Raw genomic sequence first — 18,563 nt, 5'->3', positions numbered from 1 at the left:
TGTTTTATTTATAGGAAAGCATATAAAATGCAGCTAAGGTGGCTACAACAAGCTGTAACAAAGGATTTCTGGCTTGTCTTTTTTTGTTTTTTGGACATATGCACATGGCTTTCAAACACATCCTGAAGGTTTCACAGCCACACACGTTTATGCAAGAAAACTATGGTGGCAGAAACCTACTTCATTTATATAGAAAATGACTGATATACTGTTAATGACCATAATGTGCCAGAAGGACGCTCATATACGTGATCACGAGGCTACAGTTACTTAAAAAAAGGACAGAGAACCCTGACCCCAGCGCCTGTGCAGGAAAATCAGCACCAAAGGACCGTCCTGGTGCCTGTAGTCACTACCTTAAGGAACAGCACTGAGAGAAAAGCACCATTTCAAAGGGGCTTGACTACCAGAAAATGGCACTCAGTGGTTTGACTGTGGTCACTGGTTTGACTACCAGAAAACAGTGGTCAAAATGAACACAAATTTTCCAAGTGCTGCAATGATCTCCGATTCAAACTCCATCCCTCTGAAGGAAGAGAAACAGCGATGCCACTTACAGAGATAAGCTCTGGCTTCTACATCATCTTCTGGTAGATGTGTCTGGAAACAAGTTACAACAAACCCACAAGAAGAGCCATGTCCATTGCGTAACCTATAATTTTTAAATATAACATTTTATTGCTTAGATGGTTTGATACAGAACAACTTTTACTTTTTATTTTGAATTTGGAAGTACTGTACAACTGAATAAAAAGAGGAATAAAAGTACCAAAACAAATGTGTGATTCTCTGTTCATGTGGCATAAACCAGTCTTGTACACAATTCGTAGCAGCAGTTTAAGTTCCCTTTAGAAAAATATGAATTCTACACATTTATTACTGTTTCCTGCATGGGATGAAATCACTAGGATTAAACTTCCTTCGTGGAGAGAGAGAGGAGAGGAAGGAGACACACAGAGAGGAGAGAGAAGATGACGAATCATTCTGAAAATGGAATCAGACTGTCACATAGCGCCCAAGAGATATTTCACAACAGCCTCAAACAAGGTTCTCTCTTTTGTTTTCCTTTTTCCTTTATTTTGTTTCGCTTTCACAGTCAAGTGCTCAATGTAGTGATTGAATTATCTCAACGTTAAGTCCATTGCAACTCAGGCAAAAGAATTTCAGAAGATTTTTTTTTTTTTTTTGCTTTTGTTTTGTGTTTTTTTCTTTTGTTTTGTTTTTTTGTAAAAGCCCTGAGAGAGGAAAAAACAAATAATAAAAAGATTCAAACAAAAAATCGTATAGAGACAAATTAGCTGAACATGCAAACTAAAGCCTAAGATTCACTCATAGTTTAAACACATTATAAATTTCACAGTTTAATATTGGGGGAGGAGGGGAAACAAAAAAAAACCCAACAACAGCAATGGTTCTCAGTCAAACTCAACTAATAAAAATGTCAATAAAATGTGGCAAGATCTTATACTCTACTAGGATATAGATAAAGGCTAAATAAAGCTTTAAATCAATAGTGATTATTGCTAGCAGATGTCCCGGCAGGCTGCTGGGAATTAATTACTTGCTACATCGTTCTGCAGCATATAGTTTAGTAATGGCTTCTCCCCCACAGTATTGCGCGTTTTAGTGTGGAGAGTTGCAAAAACATAAACCCAAAATCAAAACAAAAAAAAGACAAAAACCAAAAAATACCCCAAATAATAATAATTATTATAATAATTATAATTATAATAGTAATAACAATTTAAGGGATGCGTGAACTGGTTTTAATTAAGTAGAATGCACCTGGGTAGAGTTTCAAACGAATCATTGGTTGTGATTATTTATCTACATCTGGCATTAGCTTTGTTTCTGAACTGGTTCAAACATCCCTATTTAAAAAAAACAAAAAACAACAAATGAAACAACAGAAAACCACCAACAACAAAAAATAGAAATCACATATACCTCAACCATTTTTTCTTAGTCTATTCGCAAGAAATATTACTTGAGAACGTCTCTCTTCCTTTGAATTCCGGACAGTGAGATTTCAGTCTCCAGAAATTTTCGGAGATTTTTTTTTTTTTTTAATATAGATATAGACATATATAGATATATATATATTATATAATATAGGCTGGGTCCGAGGCCCACTTCCTCCATGTCTGGTGAGAGCAGGAAAAGCGATTTTGCGGAGAGGGGCGGGGAGGGGACGGGATGGGGGTCACAGTGCGGCTGGGCTGGGCCGGGGGCTGCAGTGGTGGAATTAGCACAGTGAGGCTCCGGCAATGCTCGTATGGCTCTGTCTGTCCCAGAGGTCATGACTGAAGGACAATTAAATCAACGACAACAACGACAAACAACAACGAGGACGACAACAACAACGAGAACAACAAAAAGAAAAACAACCCGCTGGGCACTCCGAAAAATGCGCAGCTACAGTAGGATACATTTCGCTTAACCCCTTCAATATTGGTGGCCGGAGTGTCGCCTGTTGCCGGCAACAGGAGCCATAGGGAGAAATTCCAGCTGCCAGCATTAAAGGGGTTAAATTATTGATATGAAATTTAGACACACACCTCAAGTCTTCAAGCATCAACCCCAAAATCTCAGGAAGAATTTATTTTTTTAAAATTTATTTTATTTATTTTTAACACGTCTTATAGCTGTAGTTCTATTACCAGTAGTATTTTCTTGCTCTAGAACATGACAGTAGCAAGATGACGGTAAGGCTCGCATTTCTCTCCTGCTCGCTTTCGACTGGAAGACGGAAGGACTTTTGCTCTTTAAGTAACACAAACTGTCACCCACGTGACTGCAACAAGATTCATCTCGCACTCGCGGTGCCTTCCCGATGCACCTGGAGGGGCGCCACACAGCCCCCCCATTCTCACACACTTCTTCCCCCCAAACACACACGCGCCCCACCGCGAGTGAGATGATCCCCTGTAGGGGTGCGATGATGATGATGATGATGGTGATACCTCGCTGGCCTCCACTCGACTCTCGGGTCGGAGGAAGGGTTTCATTGAAAGTACAGTAGAAGAGCTGCAACATAAGAAGAGGAGCTGGTAAAAGCGTTAAGTCAAAAAAAAAACCCCTATTTCGAGAGGGGATCCAAGCGGCGTTATACATCTGCGTGGGCAAATATTGCCCATTGGTTTCTGCTGATGGCAGAGACAAGCGAACTGATGGATTTATAAAATAATAATAAAATAATAATAATAATATACTGAAGCAAATCAAACATATATAACAGCAGGTGCATAATTTCCATAGGTTACGTTGCTATGTAACTCTTCTCTGTAATACACGCTCAGTCCACGACGGCCAGAAAACCCCCTAGGATTCAGAAGACCATTTCTAATGCTGAAAAGTGGAAACAAGCGTGAGGTTGAAATTTGTTGTGTTTCCTGCTTTTGGCTTGAACCACTTTGAACACCTTCAATTGCCACGTTGTTCAGGCCTGGAACAGGCTTAATGCTCCACCATGTGGCAAAGGCAAGAACATCTACTGAGAAAAAAAAAAACAATAAATCAACATCTCCTCTGCATTTCCTCTGACTATTTCATATGAAATTCACATAATTTTTCTTCCAGTTATTGGCTGTGGTATCCAAGGGCCTCCCACCCCACTGCCCCCATTTCCAGCTCAGAGAACAAACACAGCGACTATCACAGATATACAAGAACAAGCTCACGCACACCAATACAAAAGGTAACATTAATGCTTAAATGAAAAAGGTCCTCTCCAAATAATTCATTAAAATATTTAAAAAAAAATCATTTTTGAAAAAAAAAATCTATGATACCAAAAGATCTAATAAAGTAGTAAGGCACTCAAATCAGTATATACTGTAGTCTCTTGCATTATTATACTGAAAGGCATATGGCACCGCGTCCAGTCTGCCATACTCTCCCCACAGCTGTAGGTTGCTCTTCCAAAACAACAAAGACTCCAGAAACCTAACTCTGCTGGCTTCAGTTTGCATGCTGGGCCGGGTCCAACCTCCCTAGCAAAGTCATTCCACCCCCAAGAGCTGGGGTGCGCTGTCTGCAGAGGCAAGGATGTGATTCATGGGAGACGTTTTGTTGTGCATCTCCAGCAAGTCTTGAATGAAACCTGAGGGCCTCTCGTGCTCGGAGCTACCTCGAGGTTCCTGCTCTTTTGCTGTCTGTTTCTGTGCACTCTTGGTGGGCTCCCCGAGGCAGGTGCCAGCTCCTTGCCCGCTCGGCCTCTCCTCTCTGCAAGGAGAGTCCTTGGCCGTGCCAGCCAGGGACTCCTTTCGGCTTCCCGTGAGCGATGCGTGGCTGCCGACACCCCCTGCGGAGTCGCACTCGTTTTCTGAGATGGGGTTGGTGCCGCTGTGGCTGGACTCGTTCTCGCTGTCTTCTCCACACCTCGACTGGGTCTCCTCCTTGTCACTCTCTTTCCCGTGGTTTTGGGCATTTTTGACTTTCTGGTGTATGCGCTGGTGACGAACCAGGCTGTGTTTCAGAGTGAAGGTGCGCTCACAGGTTTGACACTTGTATGGTCTCTCACCTAGAAGAGAATTAAAACACAAAGTCAGCCGTAAGATCACAAACACACCTCCCTCTTATTTCAAGCAGCTTGGGGCACAAACGAAAAACCAAAACTAAGTGCCCTGAGATTTCTACAAGCTCGGTATGGCCCTGCGCTAAGGAGGGAGGAAGACAGTAAAGCCCCAAGTGCTCCTCAGCATCCTGTCTAATTTGGTCAACAACTTTTCTGGAACAAGTTTTCAGTTGTCCTCTGGAGCTCAAAAAGCCTTTGTGAAATCATGCCCACCGTTGGGGTCCCTGCTACAGGCTGGGCCTTGTGATAGAAGACGGAGGATACTGCCCTGGTACCTGTGGTCAACAGAGCTTAAAAACTAAACCAAACAGCACATGAGGAAACATCTCCCTCTCTCTTACATGCTGACCAATGGTCAAGCATGAAATGCACAAGTTAGACCCCGAAGTCGAAGAGAAGCTGTCAGGAACTGCTCTCACCACAACAGCCCCATCTCTTTCTGTGAAGCTGAAGACAGTATCACCGTGTTTCAAACTGGACACAGAGCAGCTCAAGGACCAAGACCTGCCAGGCATTCATGGGACATGGGAAGTGTCTGTTAGAGGTGATCAGTTCACTGACTGAGTGAAAAATGCCTGCCCAGGGATGTTACTTACAGAGCTGCTGGTGTTCCTCAGCCCACCAGTGCTTTAGCACAGGAGTGACATGTGAAAGCCCTGAAAAACCTCTTCTTACCCACTCTAGAAATGCTACTTGGAGGACAAAATTCTTCCTTTTATTTTGCAACCTTAAGCCACAGAGCAGCTGCGGGCATCCTCTGCTGTAATCAACAGCTAGTCTGCTTCAATCTCAGAGCTGCTTTTTGCACCTGAAATTGCACCTGAAGTTGCTTGAATACTTTCCTAAGCATAAGCTCATCACAAAACAAAGCAACTACAGCCCCACAGATAAAATTCCCCCCAAGGCCCAACCAAGCACAGTGCCCCAAGGTGCTATATGCCCTGAAGAACTGAAGGTCCCACCCTGACCACTTCATTCTCTCTTTCAGATTTTTCAGTGCTGCAATTCCATCAAGAAGACCATCTTGTGCCAACGAGCACACAGAACGAGACACTTGCAGCTCATTCACTTATAATAATGCTTGGGAACATTGAAAGAAAACCAGTTACAAACTCGAGGTCACTGGGTGAAATGTGCAAGTAGCTCCTGCTGTCCCTGGGAAGCGTGATGCTGCTTAGAAATGTTTCTCTCCAGTGGTCTCTTCGGGCACCTGCTCTCAAAGGAGGGCACTGCTCCCTAGGAACATTTTTGGCTGACAGCCTTTGCCCATCGACCACTTGGCTGTGGCTGATGCAGTGCCATGGGGCTCACCCTGGGCCCGGGCAGATGGCACCAGAGCACCCCACAACTGCTTGCTGGGAAGCAGCCTGCCCTGGGAGAACGCAACATTTCCAGCCCGATTGCCGTTCAGTAGGCAGGCAGAGGTTTCTTGCACACTTCAGTGTCTCCCAAACGTTCCTCTTCTGAATAAAGAAATTACAAAACCTTACAGCTATCTTCAAAATAAAAACCCATACATTAAAAACAAAGTAGAAGTAATGTTACAACCTGGCAGTATTTTGTCAATGTAGCTGAACAACTGTGAAGGGAAGAAGAAGGAGGAGGAAGAGGAGGAGAGTCAACCCAAAATATTGAGGCAAAATCTTCGGTTGAAAATGCTCTGGTTTAACAGTAAGGATAGGAGGTGCTTAAGTTTATTAAATTTGAAAAAAGCACTGACCCAGGTTCCTATTCAACACCTACTCTCTATTAGAACATCCTCCAGTGCCAGAGAAACAAATGGGGAAAAAAAAGTACTGACAAGGTCTGCATAGCTCAGCATGCAATGAAAACAGCTAAAACAGATGGTATGGGAATCTCCAGGGCACACACAGCAGTGTATCATTTGGGGCTAAAGCTTAGTACTTTAGATATTAGCATCTTTCTAAAACATCCTAATTTAGTATGAAAATAGGCACAAGAATAGGATTCAACCCGTTTTACTTGTGACTCAATGCCAGAAGAAAAAGGGTCAGTTTTGTACTCAAAAGATCAATATTTATGATTCAAAAGGGTAAAATGTTAATAAAGGCACTTGTCTTTGCCATAGTTCAGTAAACATCACCCTCAATTACAGCACAAATATTTTGTTAATCACAAAGGTTTTGTCTTCAGCAGAAAGCACCTTCAAAAGATACAAAATGTCAAACTGCATTAGTCTTCCCATGTCAGAGCAGCTCGCTGACAGGTAAAACGCATCATTAATAAGGATGAATGATTAATTCGTCTTTAAGCTGGCTCATGCCTTTTATCTCCTTTGCATGGTGCTGCTGCAAACTGCGTATCGCATAAAGTGATCCCACATATTTTAACTGCTGAGTCAAGTCATTGGACAAGCGTTTTACTACCTGTGTTCCACCTCCCCTGGCCATCATGCACATCACCAGCACGTTACCCACACCAGACTTGGATAATCAGACAAAACCAGACTCTCTCTCTCTAAACTTCCACCCAGAGATGAAGTCTTATCATACAACGCCAGATTTCTCCACCACTCATCAAAATACCAGGAAGAGGTAGAGCCACATGCCTATGACAAGAAGGGAGTCAGAAGCTGGGCAGAACAACCGCCCAGAGATCCCCATGCTGCCCTCACCTCTAAACTCTGCAAACAAGCATGGGGAAAAACACTTTGAGAACTGAAGATAAGACAGTGCTGACAATTCTCGCTCCCTCGATAGGCTTTGTATGCAGCATGGGGATTGGGGCAAAGAACACACCTTGCAGAAACCCGTAGGACTAAAAGCAGTATCTCCAACCTCAAGTGCTACCAGCAATCGTGCACCTACAGAACAGATGCCTCAGCGTGGCGGCAGACCTGCTCGTCAGCTGTTCTGCCCTTGAGTCTTCTCTTACCTGTATGAGACCGCATATGTCGCGTCAGATCCTGCAGAGACCAGAAACGCTTGTTGCACACAGCACAGACTTTCTTTCTTTTGTCTGCTTTTGCAGTACTCTTAGCCCCATCAGTCTTTGGTTTTTTGTCATCACTGCTCTTCTCAGTGGACTTTCTCTCTGTGCCTTCCCCCTCAGAGATGCTTTCGCTCTCTTCATTCTCCTTTCCTGTTGCCTCATAGTCCACAGGAGACTCCACTACCTTCAAGTCCATCGGAGACTCTTCCTGCTCAAGACCAGAGTCCTGCATCGAGGGAGCTCCTGCATCATCCTGAATGCTTTTGCTTTCATCCTCACTGCTCCTTTCATCCTTTCTGTCCTCACGAGTGTGGGCCTTTTTGTGACGGCTAAGAGTGCCAGCAAACTTGAAGGTTTTGCCACAAATGTCACAGGCATGTTTCCTTTCAGTCTGAGAACTGCTGCCTGCACTCTGGTCACTCTCTGCCAGCTTGAAGTCCATTAATTTGCTGGCAAAATTGAGGTCAAGACTTTTGTTACTTACAGAATCTTCCTCAGGGCCCTCTTCATATCCATCCGCTTTTTCTTCGCCGTCCTCTTCTGCCAGAGGGGAGTCAGCCTTTTGTTCCTCGTTGGGTCCACACTCGCCTTCTGGTCGCTCTGTTTTTTCCTCTGGCTGTTCCTTCTCGCAGGAGGTCAGGTCCAAGACTTCGTTTCCTGTAGCTGGTGTCTCCGCATCAGACTGGCTGTCTGCAAGCAAACAGAGAGAAACTTTCAGCGGGATGCTCTCTGCTAACTCACAACTGCCAGCGGGGAGGCCGCACACACACCCATGAGCTTCGCTTCTGATCAAGTGTCCCAACATCTGTTTCTCTTATCTGTGACCCATGCCAGTAACTTACAGCTGGAAAGAGATCAAAACACCTTGTAACCCTATCAAAAAGATGATCAAAAATCTGTAACAAAATGCTTGCTTTTCCAAAATACATTCACTTTCTTGGCAGTTTCTTGAAGTCACTTTTAATATAATCACTTTTACCAAAGAATGTAAAATGCTGAGACATCAAAGAAGGGTTGAGATCACTACTGTTACAAATATACCATACCAGAGATACACTGATGTTTTAGAACATTTCATGTGCGAAATTCGTATAAAGACGGAAATAATATACAACCACATATTTATCCAACTAACTTACAAACTGTAAGTAGTGGGAAATGCTTTCCAAAGGGAATGTAAAGGCTTTATGCAACCAACTGGTACAATTAAATGTTAAAGGTTAGCACAGGCAATAACAGAGAGATCAGTTTAAAAAGTTGGGTATACATCACATCAGCAAAAGCTGCAAAAGTTTGTTCACGTGTGGGTCTTTGACACCCACTCTGTTAAATTGATACCACCTGGAATCAAAACATAAAAGCCAAGATGCAGCCATAGGCAGCAATCTTAATTGTTTCACAGTTTCCCCCAACAAGAAGGCAAAACTCATCTAAGACATCCACCTTAATGACCTCCTCTGCTTCCTTACCAGTTTGTAGCATTAACATTTTTGAACAGAAATGTGTCAAAAGAATAAAACACATAAGGCTCTTAAGGAGAATAAAAGGCTGGAGCCGTACCCCTTCCGAGTTGTATGTATAAATAGGAAATAAGCTGGACTAGATCTGGAAGCCAAAGCTGAAGATGATGCACGGGATGTAACGGCAACCCCAGTGCCACTTTCCAGCAACCATTCCAGGACACAAACTTAGGAAGTTGTGCTTTCTGAAAGTTGAAACTTTCCTCGCTTTAAGTCCTTCCCCCCCGCCCTTCTTGTTGCCAGCACGCAGCCAAGGAAGTGCACAACCTAACAGGCATTTCACATTCATCCGCAAGCCTGATAGCTGCCGAGGAACTACAGGGATTTAGAAACTCTAGTAGCGTGGTTCAAGCTCCCCATTTGACATAGTACAACATGTGCTTGTCTTCAAATTGCCTACATTTCCTACTACAGGCTTTTCTCATAACCAAGAAGTAATGACAGAAGATAAGATAGCTCTCAGGCACTCATATGCAATATGAATTGCACTGACCACATCTCCTCGCACAAATGATAACAAATGGTCATTAAACAAATGTAAAGGCTGAGCAGCATTTCCAGTAATCGTGAACAATCACTTAAAAGAGCATAATCCTTGATATACCTTTTCTTGTGGGGGTGGAAGGGGGAGAAGTGATCTGTCAAAAAGGATTAATGGCAACCAGTGTGACTCCCTGCTGCTGAAATGGCCCTCGTCCTTCCCTGGCCACCCACTCCCACGCCAGCCCTTGCACAGCCCCAACATTCACATGTCCACGCAGTGACTTGTGGCCTTTGTCACCAGAGCAGGGATTTATGTTGGACTGAAGCGACCCAGTAACCACCGCTCCCTTCAGGCGAACGGCAGGAGGGAAGAGGAATTTCCTCCCCACCAGCCTTTGGTTGCTGCCATCACAAAGACTATGTGTGGGTGATGGATGAAGAGACAAAATCGGAGTGGCAAGGTGGCTCTGAGGCACAAATACCATGAAGCAACACCACCAGAAAGCACCCAAAGTGGCTGCTGTATCCATATTGTTGGTGCTTAGGTAGGGGGCACCTCCTGGTGGTGTGGGCCACCCATCAGAAAATACTGCCCTGAGGGGACCAGACAGTTGGGCCTTGTGGTCCCTTCTGACCTGGTGTTGTATGATTCTATGACATGGGTTAGACAGGCCAAAGACAGACTGCAAGCACAGCACAGAGGGGGTTCATTAGGGAGCAGGGCAGGAAACCATCTGAGCTCAGCTAGGATGGAGAGAAGTGAAGAGCACACGAGACAGTGATGGAAGGAGCTCCTCTTTTATTGTACCAAGAGAAATGTTTTGTAATTTTTTGCTGACCAAACAGAAGACAGTGGACACAGATTAAGTTGTTTTTTCAACATGAAATATCAGGAGCAAAGTGAATGAGGGGGAATATACACCAGTAGCACTAAGAGAAGACCAAAACCAAAATATCTAAACCACTCACATATGAAAGTCACAACTTTTATGTTCAACATGTTGTATATCATGCACGATTTTGCACTCTTCCCCTATCTTTCCCTAATGTTTTCTTCTTCTGCTTTCAGTATTTCCAAAACTATATATGTTTTTTTCTTTCTTATAGTATACTCATCCTTTAATGAGTCATATCTGGCTTCCATCTCCTTTTTTCTCTCCTCTGTGCCCTGGGCCCCTTCCCAGCTGTTATGCTGTTCTTGTGTGGCTGGCCTGTAATTACATTTTCCTGTGCATGAGAGATACACTCCAAGGGATAGGTGGTCCACAGGTAAGTGACACTGCCTTACTAGCACTGGCAAACAGATGAGGTCAACACCAAGAAAAACAAATGCAAAGCTTAAACACCACACCTTCACCAAGGGCAAAGACCACCTCAGACCCTGAGAGCACACAGATTTTCTCGTCCAAAGCTGGCCCACCACCCCTGAATGAACACATTCAGAACTCTGGTAAGGATGTAGCCAGGAACATGCTCGCAGGTGCACATGCTGGGGTGAGTTCCCTTCCTCACCTGCACAAACCTGATCTGCCCTCTACTTTGTTGAGAAGAAGTTTCACAGGCCCCTTAGGAAACTAGTTAAGCCGCTCTGTGGTTATCCCCAACCTGCGGGGTTGGTTTCGCAACTGGTGAAGAAGCAAGCTGCTTTGCACAAACCCCAGCTGTTTGGGGATGGGTGAGAATCAGCCCGGCTCTGCTGCAGCCCAACTGGAAGAGCAGCAGGGGGGCTGTGAAGGTGTGTGGGAAACATGACCATCGTGACGACAGCCACATCAGTCCAGTGTGGGATTTATCCCGCTGTGCAAGGGACAGCTGAAAGGGTGATCTCGCACTGGCAGCCCCTCCGTCCGCTCCAGCAGAGGTTAGAGTTGGCCTACACCACTGGCTTTTCCCTGCTTACATGCCAATCTGAAGCAACAGAAAACCTCACCAGCCATACACCAGGCTTGTGTCTTACATAAGGAAGAGGATTTTGACTGAGCATTCAGATCTGGGCAAACATCCCTCCAATGAGGCTGAACTCCCCTCAGATGAGTAATTCCTGTTTCCAGAATTTTGCTGATGTATGGTGCAGAGCAGCCACTTGCATCCAGGTGGTGAGGAAGGCAAGGTGCACAGCAAAGGTCTGCTGTTTCTTTCACCCCTTTCCCATCTTTCACCTTTCACTTAACCAAGGCTGTAAAATGCTTTCTGGTCCATTTGTTATCCCACGGATATTTACACTTGGTTAGTCAAGAAGACAAGAGCAGAGAGGTCTGCTTGCCAGGGCTCCTACCCACCGCCACTTCCTCAGCAACCGTGGGAGCAGAATATGTTACCTTGTCTGGACAAGAATGTGTGTCACCTCTCCGTAGCAAAGAGAAGAAGGTGACACTATTTGATGATGTAATTTCTGATACTGGAGTCAAAGAACATGGGCAAGGTAAGGGCGAGAGAGGAGATGAGAAGGGAGGTAAGGATGGATGAAGGAAGGCAACATGAAGCAACCACTGGTAGATCAGCTGCTGTCTCATCAGCTCCTGGGAAAAAATGAACTTCTTAGGACACATATTCATAAGCAAAACCTCAAGGACTTCATCTGAGAATCCAAAAACTTTTCCGCTTTCATGAAAGAAACCACTATATAGTTCTAGCCAAAATCATTCTTCCTTCGAACTATGGAAAGAAAAGACTGTTTTCCTGAAGTCTCCTTACAATTCAAGTTTCAATTTTCAGTCAGCCCAGTCAGAAGAGTCCACTTAATCTTTTATATATGGCAAGAAAGGAATAAAAAGAGGAGTAAACTGCTTTTCTGCATACACAAACCAAATTATCAAGAGACAGCCCACCTGTGGAAAGTTTCACATAAAAGAGCAGATACAGATCAAGGTAGGGAGGTCATTGTTTTGATTCTGGATTTTCATGGTTTTCTTTTTTTCTGGAATTAAAGTGGAACAGAAAGTAGAGCCTGAGATACTAAGGACTTATTAGATAAAACAGGGTGTTGTAAGGGAAACGATTTTGTGCCTTTGAAGCACGCGTTTATTGCCAAACACTTCCGACATCCCTAGAAGAGCGTTAGAAAACCCATTGCATAAATAATGTTCAAAACTGGAGCAGACAGAGCACTGGAAATGGACATTGTACAAGCAGTTGGCATTATCAGTCAGATGAGACAAAAATTTACTATTTTCCCTACATTAACTGAAATAACCCCAGCTAGTCTTACATTTTACTATAGACACAGCCACCACTAGGTGGTAGCAGTCCAGTAAATTTGGGATTTTTTTGGAGCCACTTGCACAATGCTGCTGCTACTTCCACCCACAAACTGCAGAACATCTTTCCAACCTGCGCAGTCAACTTGCAAAAATCTGGGGGTTATCTTTTCCATTTTTACTGTAAACACTCTAAACACTAAAATTTAGCCACCTTCATTACATCACATGCACACATATAAGTTAAATATTTAATAAGCCCGCAGTTCAGAGAGGTTGGGTCATATCTGCATGCTTTTTGGAATGACAGCATTTGAGACAGAAAAGGAGTATTTAAAATAAACAGAGCTGAATATATCTGGGGGGAAAGGAGAAAACCCATTCTGGAAAAAACCAACCAAACAAAACAAACAACAAACCCAACACTTTTTGTGTTTGACACAAGGTATGATCCCCCCAGTACTTTAAAGAGAGCAGCTGAAGTCACCGACACAAATAAAAGTGTCCAGGACTAGCTCTGACTGCACCTACCAAGTGTAAATGTGCATCAAAGGGGTGAGGGGAAAAATTCCAGATCTTAAGCTTACGGTGAATTCCACCCTTTAGCAGAAAGGCAGTTTGATGTAATTACCTTCCAAACAACAGCTCTAACACCCAGGCCAACCCCCAGTGTCAAGCTTTATCCTGAGCTGCAGTTCTGGAGTGGCTGTTGAACTTTGCCTGACACTGAAAATGCAGTTTCGAGCCCTTTGTCCTCTAGGAAATGCCCATAAATGTAGTTCAGAGGTACAAATAGCCAGAACAGTTTGGAAAAAACAAAAGTCCCCTGGTATACCCAGGGCTCACATGATTTCTGGAGGGATCACAGAGCGGCAGATATCTAGAGCAAAGATGAATTCTGCCAAATGCTAATCAGAAAATTCACTGTTGAGTATACTTATTTTGTCAATATTTGTCTAGTTGGCACAGAGCAGTTGTGTTCGACCCTCTCACATTAGGGGCTAGCCTCTTTAAGAAAGGGATCTTTCCTTAGCAAAGTCTCTTTCTGTATTACGTAAGAGATAATCCCTTACCCCATTCCCATCCCACATCTCCCCTCCATCAACTTCACTTTGTTGCAAGAAGGGAGCACTCAGAAAGCCCTAAGGACACAAAGGCAACTTTAACATGATGAAAGCAGGCGACTCATGAAGTTGCTCCACAATTTTGTTGTACGCCTCTGAGCGGGTACAGGTCTCCCCGGGTCTGACTGCTGCAAGCTGCGTGGGATGTCCTCAGTTTGCTTCAGATGCTTTAGTCAGACCATTCCCTTCTTCTCCGTGCAGCAAGGACACACACAAGCCCCCATCACTTACACGTCCTCCTTGTCTCTGAATCCTATTCAAAACCACCATCCTGTTTTTTGTTTTGGTTTCAAACACAACCAAAAGAAACCCTCTATAAACTTGTTCCCAGTGACACTCTATTGAATTGCACTTCCTGTCTTACACCTCATCCTAAAGCTTCACTTCGTTTATGGCTGACAAAACATCATCCAAGCATCTCCCTTCATTCCCTTTCCTTCTGGCGTACAGTGAAATCTGGATGATTATCCACTTCCAAGTACAGCCCTTGCACAGGCTCCGCACAAGAGCCCAAACCACGCTACTCACCCACCTTTAAAACCAGCATGAAAAGATAAATGCTCCCATTTTAAACTAAGCCACAGTTTCAAGTTGTTAATTTACTTCCACTGCTTTTGAAATCCATTTTCCTTGGACAATGGAAGGAGACCACAAATCCAAAGCTGTTCTATGATTTTGGACCGTGATTAAATGCCACTTGGCAAAGCCAGTTATAAACACTAAGCTGAGCTATAAAGTGCAAATGGTAACTATAACAGTATAGGATCTGGGCTCCTTCCTTGCTGCCTAAAGCTGCTATTTGAAGACACAAAGCATTTGACAGCAAAGCCAATTTCAACAGCATCTATCCCCAGTGCCTCCCAGGAGATGCTGCCAACTCCACACCTCAGCGGCATCAATGTGGGGCCGTACCGCCCGCCAGATCCGGGAACTGATCTCATGACAGCTGGTCCCTCCCCTTGCCCTTTTCATTTTTTTGGGCCGCTGGGTCACCTACAGCTGTGGGGATGAACAGTTGGGAACAGGTCGAGCCAGTACGGCCAAGCAGTGCTTTGTGTTATCCAACCGTGGCCCAAGGCTCTGTCTGCTGGGGGCAGGTCGAACCACTCTGACCAGCCCTGTGCTGGCTGCTGAGAACAACAGCTACGTTCCACCGCACTCCTACCCATCCTACGTGCTGTGTCAGTGCTCCTCTGAGCAGCTTTAGGAACGCTTGCCTCCTCACCCCAGTGAACAGCTGAGCTGCGTTTGGATCCCTCTGACTACAAAGAAAGTTTTCAATAGACCCAAGTATGACGTTTTAGTTTCATTCTGCCCTGAAGAACCTCAGAGGCAAGCACTTTCAGAGCCCTTTCCGGAGACTTTTGTTCTGCAGGGGGATCATGTTATAACACGAGTCTTCCCCTCTCACGCTGCAGCCATCTGTTGTCTGCACAGGCGGGACGAGCCCATACGACACCGATACCGTGCTAGAGCCCTGGGAAGCTACAGGCTGCTAACATGGGAACACGGCAACTTTGTCTCCTCATGATAGGCAAGAACAACTCACGTTGTAACATGTCCCCAGCATGGCCGATTTTAATGCCAGACTAGTACTGAGACCTGTATTACTACATTTGAATCACTGACGTAGTAGAAGATGAGAGAGGCTGGGAAGACAGCAGACTTTTCCAAACAAACCAGAGCCTGGAAATGCAAGAGGAAAATCCTTTGCACACTCCTGTGCAATATGATGAGCAGCCACCCTGAGGTTGACAGTAACAACACACTCGGAATTTTAACTAACCTGATGAACTGAGCCAACTTCTTGCTGCTTTTTCAGTTTGTTACTTCAACAGCTCTCTGGTGAAACCAGCTCAAAGTGACCCTGTCTCTCCTGAAGGTGTGAACACCTTAGAGCAACAGCTCCCTTGTGCAAACACTTTTCAGGCAAGGCACATGTACCACCATCTGCTGAGCTTCCTTCTTGCATCTACCATTTGGTCAGCACAGAAAAATGCTGAGTGATTGCACTCACCCTTGGTTGTGTGTCAGTTTGTCCCTTCTGACTAAATGCCACTCACCTGCCTATAAAAAAAACCTCACGTGATCTGATAATCATTCTCCCTTGCTGCTAAACTCTCAAGGAAAGGGGACAATACAATGGCAAGTGAGCTTCAATGCAGATGAATAAAGGTAAAACATCTCTAGAAAAATAATCTGAAACATGTCTATGTGATGCTGAATGCGGTACTGGCAGAAACATTCAAGCAGGAAGTCTTGGAGCCATCACTAACAGCTCTCCAGGATCACTGCTTGACCTGCAGCATCAGCCAAAGTAAAGCCAAGAAACACTGGGTACCATGAGGAAGGGTAATGAGAGTAAGACCAAGGGTCTCCACTGATGCACAAAGCCCTGATGTGTCCTTGTTTCAGGTGGTGTGTGCACTTCTGGTCTCCACTGCACAGGAAGGAGACGGTCATGTTGCACATGGCACACAGCAAACCAAATCCAAGTGATAGGGCAGCTGCCCTGCAAAGAGACACCAGAAAGGCTCAGGCTTCTCATTTTGAAGGAGAGAAGGGGGTGTTACAATTGATGTTTGCAAATCGTGAATACAGTTGAGAGCATGTGCACAAAACTGCCCTGAAACTAGCTGGGATCTGCTGAAAAAAAGATTAAAAATTAGTTCCTTACACAGCAGGTAGGGAACTTCTGGAGCTTGACGCCAGATGAGGCTGGAGGCAGACAGCATCAGCAGGTTCACAAAGCAACCGGAGAGACTTGCAGACAGCAGGTCCATAAACAGGTAGTAAAAGGGAGCAGGCAGGGACGTGCCCTCTAACACACAACAGTTGTGGATGCTGATAGAGCACTAAGAGGAACAGACGGTGGGAAGTGGGAAGCCAGGCCCACATGCTCACCTTAAATAGCACATCCTACCGCTGCCATTGGAGACATGAGGACTTGGCTGCATGTACCACTGCCCTAAAGTGGCTGGACACTTCTCATGTGCCTACGTTTTGCTCGTCCGTGGCGTTCAGTCTGACCAAACACAACTTGGGCCTGCTGTTCTGAACAGCCAGGGAAAACTGCATGTGCCACTGCGAGATCCAGCATCCTCTTCTGGGGGATAAGCACATTTCCCTGCAGGCATCCTGCAACTCCAGCTTTGTGCAAACAGACAGATTTGGTAGAAAAGACAACACCACATTTTTGACAGGGGAAAGTCTTCTGGCCTGATGCAAGGAAAAAGTATGTCTATCAGTCCTTTTAATGTGCAATAAGAAACTTCCCTCTCCCCCCTTCACTGCTTGGTGAGCAACATCTGACTGCAAGCTCCTCAACAGCAGGCTTTCCCTTAAGATGTCTGTCACCCGTGTGAATCTGACACAAATTCTATCAAAGCCACGGGGCATCTTTCCATTGGTTTCAGCGGAATCAAGCCCCATATGTTGAATAAGTAATCAATTACTTCCCTACAGGAGAAAGTTTTTCATGTCTGTAATTCATTTAAATGACTAGAACAAGGGAAGGGACTGAGCACAGGAAGAGTTGAAAGAAAAGCCAGGATCATGCAGTGCACTGAGAAAAGTATTCCTGCAAGACATGTTCGTGATGAAGAAACAGAGTGTGAGGACAGTTACTTGTAAAAGGAGATCAGCTCTTGTCACACCTTCCACCTCACACATACGCACACATGCATCCTTCCCCACACTTTGATACAACATTGTGGGTATGTTTCTCACTTTAATCTTCCACAAGTTGGTTCTGTTCTAATTAATATCTCAACCCATACAAGGGATTCCCTGCATCTCACAGACGTCTCAGGTGCTGTTTCTTTCTCTTAATTTTCTCCCAGTGTCAACACCACCTCTCAGAAGCACCAAGGCACTGCTTTTTGGTAGGCTTTCAAGTCACTCTTTCTTTTTAGATGCCTGCTAAGTCAACCATAAATTCATGGTTACGAATACCAGCACTTTCTACACTTCTATTTGGCCTCATTCACAATGCAAATACAAAACAGAACTTCAAAGTTGAGCAGAAATACTTTTGCTTCATGATAGCCCAATTCCTTTCCACATTTCTTTTCAAGCATGCAATGACAGGATTAGCTGGGGATTAATTACTTGAAACTCAACTTGCATCTCAGGTCACAATTTTCTCATATTTTCAGCCTTTAAAACTTTTGTATCAACCAAATATTTGTTATACAGACCAATACTTACAACAGATAAAATATTCTTCTTTCCACACAAAATGTCCTCGTTGGAGGTCTCAAAACCTGCACAAAAATCCTGCTTGCTTCACAAACTCCAATCCTCCCACCCCAAGTTATAGTCCTATTCCCAAATGGAAAACAGATTGCTTTCCAAAAATGTCTCCTTTAAAGGGACAAAAAAGATCATTCACAAAAGCAGTATTCTCTGCTTCCTGTGTTGTCCTTTAAAGGCAACTGCTCTTCTGATAAAATATACTTACTCACTGGAAGGTAACCTAAACAGTTAGTTTAAGCACAATGTGATTTATTTTTTTCCTTAAGAATGGTCATGGCATGGATTAAAATACATCTGTGCCTACATATTGACTCAGAACTGACTGTAAAATTTGATTTGCGGCACAGCAGAACTACTCTAGGCTGGACGTTTCATGGAAGCCAGCCATTGTCTTTTTCAATATAAAGGGTCATCTAAATAATCACAGCATGGAGAAGATCATTCCTTAATTAAG

At 44.3% G+C, this 18,563-nt stretch overlaps 1 protein-coding gene across 9 annotated transcripts in view; it reads right to left on the bottom strand.

Annotated features, from left to right (window-relative positions):
* Nucleotides 1-655: 655 nt before the first annotated feature.
* Nucleotides 656-18,563, bottom strand: part of RREB1 (ras responsive element binding protein 1) — a 126,524-nt gene continuing 108,616 nt past the window's right edge. For 8 of the 9 annotated variants that reach the window (XM_065830765.2, XM_071804552.1, XM_065830766.2 and 5 more), the window contains 2 exons: nt 7,472-8,218; nt 656-4,522 (listed from right to left, as the gene is read on the bottom strand). In XM_065830765.2, the coding sequence (XP_065686837.1) occupies nt 4,002-4,522; nt 7,472-8,218 (1,268 nt within the window). In that variant the 3' untranslated portion in view covers nt 656-4,001. The remainder of the gene's footprint in view (nt 4,523-7,471; nt 8,219-18,563) is intronic. The other variant, XM_071804554.1, reaches the window with a different exon arrangement.

This window comes from Patagioenas fasciata, chromosome 2 (genome assembly GCF_037038585.1).
Source record: "Patagioenas fasciata isolate bPatFas1 chromosome 2, bPatFas1.hap1, whole genome shotgun sequence".
NCBI lineage: Eukaryota > Metazoa > Chordata > Aves > Columbiformes > Columbidae > Patagioenas > Patagioenas fasciata.
This window is presented reverse-complemented; position numbering and strand designations above follow the sequence as displayed.